The sequence below is a fragment of the Amia ocellicauda genome, chromosome 3, assembly GCF_036373705.1.
Source record: "Amia ocellicauda isolate fAmiCal2 chromosome 3, fAmiCal2.hap1, whole genome shotgun sequence".
In the NCBI taxonomy this organism is placed as follows: Eukaryota; Metazoa; Chordata; class Actinopteri; order Amiiformes; family Amiidae; genus Amia; species Amia ocellicauda.
Genome location: NC_089852.1, coordinates 28,818,707 through 28,827,665, shown reverse-complemented (window position 1 = coordinate 28,827,665; position 8,959 = coordinate 28,818,707). Strand labels below are relative to the sequence as shown.

The window sequence follows — 8,959 nt, the reverse complement described above, 5'->3', positions numbered from 1 at the left end:
TGCACACAGAGGGAGTGCCCTGTGCTGTTTGCCTTTCGGGGGTCCACTATCCCTGCTATCCTCAAAGCCTGTTCAGCCAACAGAGGGGATTTCACACTGACATTTGTGGAAAAAGACAAGGTATGTGTGTGTGTGTGTATGTATGTATATATATCATCACCATCAGCCCATATCAACCCACTGCTAGATAAAGGCCAGATGTTTTGACTTGCTTCAGTCTACTTCTCTTTTCCATGTCACGCCTGCAAAGTTTATCTTCCCATCTTCTAAGTGGCCGTATAGGTCTTGTTTATCCTCTTGGGAATATACACCGATCAGCCATAACATTATGACCACCTGCCTAATATTGTGTAGGTCCCCCTTTTGCCGCCAAAACAGCCCTGACCCGTTGAGGCATGGACTCCACTAGACCTCTGAAGGTGTGCTGTGGTATCTGACATCAAGACGTTAGCAGCAGATCCTTTAAGTCCTGTAAGTTGTGAGGTGGGGCCTCCATGGATCGGACTTGTTTGTCCAGCACATCCCACAGATGCTCGATTGGATTGAGATCTGGGGAATTTGGAGGCCAAGTCAACACCTTGAACTCGTGATTCATCAGACCAGGCCACCTTCTTCCATTGCTCTGTGGTCCAGTTCTGATGCTCACGTGCCCATTGTAGGCGCTTTCAGCAGTGGACAGGGGTCAGCATGGGCACCCTGACTGGTCTGCGGCTACGCAGCCCCATACGCAACAAACTGCGATGCACTGTGTGTTCTGACACCTTTCTATCAGCACCAGCATCCACTTCTTCAGCAATTTGAGCTACAGTAGCTCGTCTGTTGGATCGGACCACACGGGCCAGCCTTCGCTCCCCACCTGCATCAATGAGCCTTGGCCGCCCATGACCCTGTCGCCGGTTCACCGCTTTTCCTTCCTTGGAGCACTTTTGATAGGTACTGACCACTGCAGACCGGGAACACCCCACAAGAGCTGCAGTTTTGGAGATGTTCTGACCCAGTCGTCTAGCCATCACAATTTGGCCCTTGTCAAAGTCGCTCAGATCCTTACGCTGCCCATTTTTCCTGCTTGTAACACATCAACTTTGAGGACAAAATGTTCACTTGCTGCCTAATATATCCACCCACTGACAGGTGCCATGATAACGAGATTATCAGTGTTATTCACTTCACCTGTCAGTGGTCATAATGTTATGGCTGATCGGTGTATATGTATATATTCTGTATTACTCTTGTGTGTGTAAAGTGTTTTGTGATTCTGCATATGCCAAGTGCTTTCCAAGTAAATGGTATCGTTATCATTTATAATTGTGGGCAAAACAGGAAGGCGGCGCTCAGTGCGTCTGCTTTCCGCACCCACGCCTGCCAGCCCCGCCAGCGAGGGGAAAACATGCCCGGCTTTTGTTCAGCCAGTGGAGAGCTCAACAGTCGCTCACCAAAACAGCGTTTTTAAACCTTCAAGTGCAACTGGTCTCCTTTTGATCGGAGCGGTTTACCCTCCGCCTCAGCCTCCTGACAAGACAACAAAAGGCTCTCGTAAGCAACCTGAAGATGTTTATACCTATCCGTACATCCTGATGTGTATTTATTTCTATGGTGGGGGGCTGTGTGTCAGTGCGTGATAACCCCTGGCTCCAGGCTTTGATGCTCACTGTGCTGGAGACTGAGGATGATGGTGACACAGTAATTGCACATTTACACACGATCCCAGCAGGTACTCTTGCCGCCGGTACTGAGTCTGTCACCGACTGCCTGCCATGCCTCCTGCCTGCTCAGCCGGTGAAACTCACTCAGCCCGACAGGGAAAAAAAAAAAACAATAATCATAAAAATAAAATAATGCTAACGATCTGCTCTACTCATCTCTTCCTGTGAATCCATAACAAAGCACCTGGAGGCTGTTTTATTACCAGGCCTGGCGGGGCTTCATGAAGCCTCCTTATTGACTTCAAACAGATGAGCACAACCGCAGGCATTTGCAGCTGCGTACCAGCTCGTCAATAACCGGAGGCCTATTGATCTCATCTCATGCACCGCAAGTGCATGGTCCCTTCAACCCCCCCCCCCCCCCCCTCGTGGGCACTTCCCAACCCAGGGTCCATCGGCGGGCTTTGTTAACAGCTCTGTTTGATTGGTGATTTACAGAAACCGTGGCTGCAGCCCAGTGAAGACAGGCACCCTCTGCTTACTGCAGCTCCACATTAACCAAGATGGCCAAACAGTTCACTTTCCACAGCAAAATCTCATTAGTCACCTGCCCCCCCTTAACATTCCTGTGCACAAGCCAGGTGCCAAATGAACAAAGAAAAGGTCAGGCCCCCCACACTACTGTTATTTACTGGGTAGAATCCATCATGCAGTAGATTAAATAAATGCTTCTCCCCTTTGATCCAATATACCGGACTCATTTGTTCACAATGACTCCATAAACTAACCTGTAACGCACAGGCACAACCTGCATCTCCAGTAGTAGGGAGGTGATGTGATAAATGGACAGCCACTAAGCAGTTCCCTAGATTCCTCTTGCTTTAAAAGATAACACCCAAAAACTGAAATTTCAGGCATGACCAAGTAGGGAGGGTTATTGTTTTCAATGGGAAGGATTAATCAGAAAAATGCTAAAATGCAAACTGACTCAAGATCACCAGTATTTCACACTAATTGAGCAAGACCCTTTCACATTTTAAAAGTAATAACCAGTTATGCAGAAACAAAATATTCAAACTAAATTTACTGCCATTTATTTTAAACACTAGTGCGAGAGCAGACCAGTGACGGAAACTGCGTCTCTGTGGTGCTGCAGGACCACCCACGAGGCTGCTACACCACAGCCTTTCATGGTTAGAAATAATTGTGGTTCAAGGCACTATGCACTTCAACTCAGGGAACACAATTATCCTAGAAACGCACTCAGCCAAACAAGGACACTTTGAGGACTAGATATTTATGCTGTATAAAGAATCAAGTAAAGACACTGGTGCTGGGCCCATTTCATCCACTCATTTTGCACGGATCCCCTCACTCAATAACACTGAACCATTCAGAAAAATGACATCTGCTCATTTTATTTTGAAACATTGTACAAAAAAAAAAGAAACATGGAATCGTGCTTGAAAAGAAGCACACTTAAAGGTCACGAAAAGAAAAAGGTTAAAACTAAAAATCGGCGGTTCCTCTTGCATTATAGTCGATTCCTGGTCACATTGAGCTATCTGTCCTTAAATGCACTGGATGGCCCCCTCTTCCAAGGGGAGGAAAGAGTTAAGAGTCTTAATTTGGAGGCCGTCATTATCCAAGGACTGCAAGGGCTGCAAACGTCAAGCGGCACGGTCAGGGCTCCCCACATCACCTAGAACCCATGGACCTTCAGCTGTTCCTCCTTGGCCAAGCCGATCTGGAAAGAGAAAAGGTTGCACGTCACCCTGGGGCAGCAGCTACAGTTTCACACTCAGTCGTTAAGGGGGAGAGAGAAAGGGGGGAAAGGAAAGAAAGGAGAAAAAAAAAAAAAAAAAAAAAACCTCACAAAGAGACCAAGCTCCCTTTTGAGCAGTAATTAGGGCAGGCAGCGTGATCCTGGAGAGCACACTTACCTCAGTAAGGAACTGGCAGATATTCTTGCGCTGGTCTCCCTGCAGCTGAATCACTTCACCATACTCTGGGTGCTCAATCACCGTCCCATTGCAGGCAAATTTCTGTGCCAAGAGCAAGTGGAGTTAGCATTCACTACAGGAGGGGCAGATCACACTTTCACATCTGGTAGAAGTCTCCCCTCAATGAATACAAGACTCATTTCAAGGATGTAGGCTTATATTTTAGGTTAACTATATATAATCTACATGTTGACATATGCATTTTGAACTACTTGTATTATGCTTTGATTTTTGAGAGTCTGAAACTAAACATTCCACCTAATCAGAATTAAGCTCTCCCAGCTCCAATACTAAAGGAGAGGTTATAGCCATGCATCTACAGGACGCTTTGCAAGACCAGCCTGGTGTGGGCTCACCTTCTTGAAGGCTTTGACTAGTTTCTTCTTGTCATAATCATCTGCAATGCCCTGGACTGTGGTCAGAGTCTTCCTGCCGTTCCGCTGCTGGATTCTTATGTGGATGTAGTCTTCTGTCCCAGCCGGGAGCCGGTCATCACCCTTAGTTGCATCAGCAAAGGGGTCTAGGATCGAGAGGGAGAGGGTTGGATCATGCACGCGAAGTGGGCGACAGAAAAACAGTGCCAGGTTTTAAGATTAGGCCTAAATACCCGGATGAGTTTACACATTTTACAACGCCGAGTAATGGGAACAAGTATTAAAAATTAAAACTAAGGTCCAATAATTGGGGGAGGGAACGGGAAAAAAATGGATTTGTAAAGTTACGCGTTTCGTAAGTGGTTCATTATTCCTATACAAAGGAATTATATACAAAGTCCTATACAAAGTCCGAGTCACGGAGACGTGACAAAATGGCGGTGGGCGAGACTGGAGCCTCACTGCGCATGATCAGGGGAGTTGAAATCCCCAGGCAGAGACGGGCTATAAACAGCCGCAAAGCGCCCTTGCGGCGGCCCATTGGCTGGTCATCCCCACGCCCCGCCCCATTCCCGCTGCCATTGGCTGGTCATCCCCACGCCCCGCCCCATTCCCGCTGCCATTGGCTGGCCAGGTTGCTCCGCTCTCGCCGTTCGTCGGGGCAGGAATGCGAGTGCTCCTGGCCACCATTTCTTGAGAAAGCATCAGATTTCATTGCGAATTACGCCGTCTTCCAACAAATGTCCAATCTGGCCAAACCCAGTTTACGTGCGACGCTTCCCTGCCAACCCTACTTGTTTACCACACCGAGTTTATTATGCTCGGCTTATTTTAAACGCGACAAGGTCCTTGCCCGGAAATCAGGGCGAACAGGCCCAGACCCCACCGCCCTGCGCCATTTCAGGGCTCGGATTCGTAATTAAGACTTTACATGTAAAACGTGAAAATATCCTTAATAAACGGAATTAACCCGATCACAACACTAGATACATAACTGGATATGTTATAGCTTAGTATAAAACTATTAATAGTATTAAATCAGGAGCCCATGTTAATCAAATTATACACCGCTTTAAAATTACAATAACCTATAGGCCTACAAGAAGAAAGACTCCCGCACCCCGGGCCCATTTTCCAAATAACACTACATATCCTATTGCTTAAAGAGATTTAATATAAACCATACCGAAAGTTTGGAGGTTCTGGATAGCGGACATACGATAAGATTCGCTTTCCTCTCGGAAGATAACTGGTGTGGGAGCGGCGGGTTTGTGTCGAGTTGTTTTGTTGCTGCTGGATTCTGCGGTCTGTGCGGAGACTGCTGCTCTCAAATCCTCTTCACAAGATGGCGGCTGTGGGCTCTAGCGCAGAAACGGTTCCTTTTATACCCTGCCTCCTCGCCCGTCAACGTCAGCGTCATCCTGACGTAAAGACGGGCCGTCGCCTTACGTAAGAGCGAAGGCATTTTTGAAGGCGGAAGAGAAACAGCTGGAGGGGTCGAGACTGTATTACCCTTTAAACAAACCTACTTGAGTTGTTGCCTGTGAAAAGTTTAGGAAAGAGACCTCTGTAGGTTACGGTACATATGTCCAAGACGGGTGTGACATATATATATATATATATATATATATATATATATATATATATATATATATATATATATATATATATAAAAGATCTCTAATTTTTGTAGCATGTTATTCCTGGTACAAATCTAGGTAATGTGTAAATCATAACTGAACAGTCTTCTAAAAAAAAATGTTGTCTTCAAAGCCAAATCCTGTAGTTTATATATTGTTCAATCAACAGGAACACACGTGAACAGTTTCGGTGTGTCTTAAGGTACAAAGTACTACGAAAACACATTACAAGGGGTTTACATCGCCAGTACAGAAATACATTGTGCACTGCAGCAAACAACGCTAGGTCATATGTTGTTGCTGTCTTTGTAATATAGTAAATATAACTGTTATTTTTAAAATGAGGAATAATGGGTTACTGGCCTTTAACAACCCTGCCTAATGACACTTTACCAGCACGTAGCCTGGTATTGTGGTCTCAGGAGTCTTTAGGGGGAGCAGTAATGCTGAATGTGCAGAGAGGTGTGCTGCCCAGAACGGACGCTGTGCCCTGGTCTGCTCTGGTGCCAGCAGGATATTGCTAATCTGGAGACAGGCCAGGGCGAGCGCAGTAGGAGCCTTCTTTAAGGTGTGTCTCAGGGAATGCGTCACTGCAGGGTGGCGAGGATTATGATTTATTTCTTAGCTGTTGCCCTTAACTATGATGATGATGTTTGATGACGATGATGATAATAATAATTAGAAGAAGAAGGAGCAGAAGACAACAATAACAACAATGAAACAGATTTCTGGAGAAGAGTGACAACAGTCAAATCCTCCCAAGCAAGCCCTGCTTTGGACAAGGCAGTGAGACAGGGCCGGTCTGTCCCGGGGCCGCAGTGAGACAGGGCCAGGATAGTGATAATGTCCCTTTATTCTAATACTGCCAAGGCTTCTTCTTCCCACCCACAGACACGGGCAGCTGGTTACCTCCCATCTGCTTCTGTAGCCACCTTGTAGCTCCACCCCATCCAGGTGTTCAGCTCTCACCTGTATACCTGCCTTACAACCTGTGCAGGACCTGGAAACTCACTCCTGCTGTTTTCTTCACAGAGGAAGTGAATGGTTGAGATGTTTGAGATGCACTCTGCTTACATTCCTTTACCTGCTCTGATCCACCATGCTATGCCCAGGGTGCACCGGCAGAAACAGGAACTTCTGCACAGGAGAAATGTGGCAGGTTAGAGACACAATGCGAGAGGACACTGCTTAAAGAGATTTGATCAGTTTTAATTTCCCCCGTGCATCCTGAGTGATCAGAGTGATAAGCCCTCTGCAATCTGGGGCGATCTCCCTTTACTGCTAGGTATTCGACCACACCTGTCTGAACCAATCTGCATCTGTGTGTGGTCGGCCCTGGTAAAAAAAAAAAAATTCACAGAACATGATTTCAATTTTTTTTTTTTTATGTACACAAACTATACTGATATGTCAGCTTAAAGAATGAGATGGGTAGAGACTTATTGCATGCACAAATAGATATACATGTTTTACAAAAAAAGTTTTTTGTTTTATTTTGGGTAGAAATTAAAATACACACATGAAAAATAAAATGTTTAACATTATAACACAAATACACGGTAAGGTACTGGAATACAGTGAGGATTTAATTTCAGGACAAATGTCAATCACTGTGTTTTTGTGCAAATCTTGCAGGCAACTTATTTTTCCATGACTGGCTTGTACCTAGTAGAGTGTGTGTGAACGGAGGTATCTCTTTCTGAGAGTTGGAGAACGGTGTTGGAGGACAGAGAGGGTCAGGAGGAGATAGAGGCTGTATATTTGATAGCTCTGATCTCCCTGGGTGTGTTCAGTGCGGCTGAGGCAGAATCACCAGGCTGCAGTGGGACACGGGGGAATAATGCAGCAATGGAGGAGGAAATACAAGCAACTCATGGGTCATGTCAAAGCTGAAGGTGCTTCGTTTTTGTGTATTTCTGTGTGTGAGTGTTTCTGTGTGTGTGTGTGTTCCTATGTATAAGTGTGTGTTCCTGTGTATGTGTTTGTCTGCATTCTGTATCTTGAGATTATCAGTCATCTGCAACACAGGACAAAGTGCCAAGATATTAGACAGATAATAGGAAATGAAAATGTTAGGAATTTAACAATTAACAGCCCAGGTGAAATTGCACACACATATAAACACACACACAGACACAAAACCTATTGGAACTTAATGTAGCAAAAAACCCAGTGCAGTGTGGTAATAAACCAACAGTGAACAGGGCAGAGAGATGGAGAAGATGCGTGTGTCAAAAAGACTCCTGAGCAGAGACCAACACTCCTGTCTGACAGCTGGGCACCTGGGCAGTTACAGTGGCTGGTGTGCTGCCAGTCAGAGGGGTAGATAGGTGGAAGCTGTGCTGTCATCAGATCCAGCCTAGAGCCAGTCTCCGTAGTGCCAGCCCAATCCGGTATACTTGGGCTGGGAAGTGTCTACTTGCTATGTAACGTTGACAATAACGAATAAAACAAATCTCACTAACAATCTCTCTCTCTTGCTTTCTCTCTGTTTCTCTCCACCAGCAGCATGCACATCTACCAGAATAAGAAGCACTTCTCCCGTTTGGCCCTGCATGAGAACTGGGTGCCCAGCATGTACGGTTGGGTGGGGGGGCAGCGGCACCTGTATCTACCTACCCTGGATCTCCTCCTAGCAAGACTGGCAGCTGCGCATCCACAGGTACAGTGGCCACTACCACTTCCCCCTGACGAAGTCTCACCTGTGCCAGGACAGCAGGAAGACCACGCAGAACCTGAATGAGCGGCTGGCAGACTACCCGGAGAAGGTAAGGGAACAATCTGAACCTGGGTGAGGGAGCGAGGGCCTGTCCCTGGCGAAGAAGTAAGGGACTGTTGTTTACACACACACACACACACACACACACAGACATTCACACATACACCGATCAGCCATAACATTATGACCACCTGCCTAATATTGTGTATGTCCCCCTTTTGCCACCAAAACAGCCCTGACCCATCGAGGCATGGACTCCACTAGACCTCTGAAGGTGTGCTGTGGTATCTGGCACCAAGACGTTAGCACCACATCCTTTCAGTCCTGTAAGTTGCGAGGTGGGGCCTCCATGGATCGGACTTGTTTGTCCAGCACATCCCACAGATGCTCGATTGGATTGAGATCTGGGGAATTTGGAGGCCAAGTCAACACCTTGAACGTGTGATTCATCAGACCAGGCCACCTTCTTCCATTGCTCTGTGTCCAGTTCTGATGCTCACGTGCCCATTGTAGGTGCTTTCGGCAGTGGACAGGGGTCAGCATGGGCACCCTGACTGGTCTGCGGCTACGCAGCCCCATA

At 46.6% G+C, this 8,959-nt stretch overlaps 1 protein-coding gene across 1 annotated transcript; it reads right to left on the bottom strand.

Annotated features, from left to right (window-relative positions):
- Window positions 1-3,045: 3,045 nt before the first annotated feature.
- On the bottom strand, window positions 3,046-5,389 carry eif1 (eukaryotic translation initiation factor 1). Its single transcript, XM_066698883.1, has 4 exons — window positions 5,207-5,389; window positions 4,003-4,166; window positions 3,587-3,688; window positions 3,046-3,390 (listed from the first exon to the last, which is right to left on the bottom strand). Exons 1-4 carry the CDS (start codon window positions 5,235-5,237, stop codon window positions 3,346-3,348), a joined length of 342 nt encoding a protein of 113 aa, XP_066554980.1. The 5' UTR covers window positions 5,238-5,389; the 3' UTR covers window positions 3,046-3,345.
- Between the last annotated feature and the right edge of the window lie 3,570 nt (window positions 5,390-8,959).

Excerpts from the sequence above, each read along its gene's own strand:
- eif1 (XM_066698883.1), bottom strand. The coding sequence starts at position 5,237 with ATGTCCGCTATCCAGAACCTCCAAACTTTCG. Across the intron at positions 4,167-5,206 it reads CCAGAACCTCCAAACTTTCG|ACCCCTTTGCTGATGCAACT; the intron begins GTATGGTTTATA and ends TCTCGATCCTAG. Across the intron at positions 3,689-4,002 it reads TAGTCAAAGCCTTCAAGAAG|AAATTTGCCTGCAATGGGAC; the intron begins GTGAGCCCACAC and ends CTCTTGGCACAG.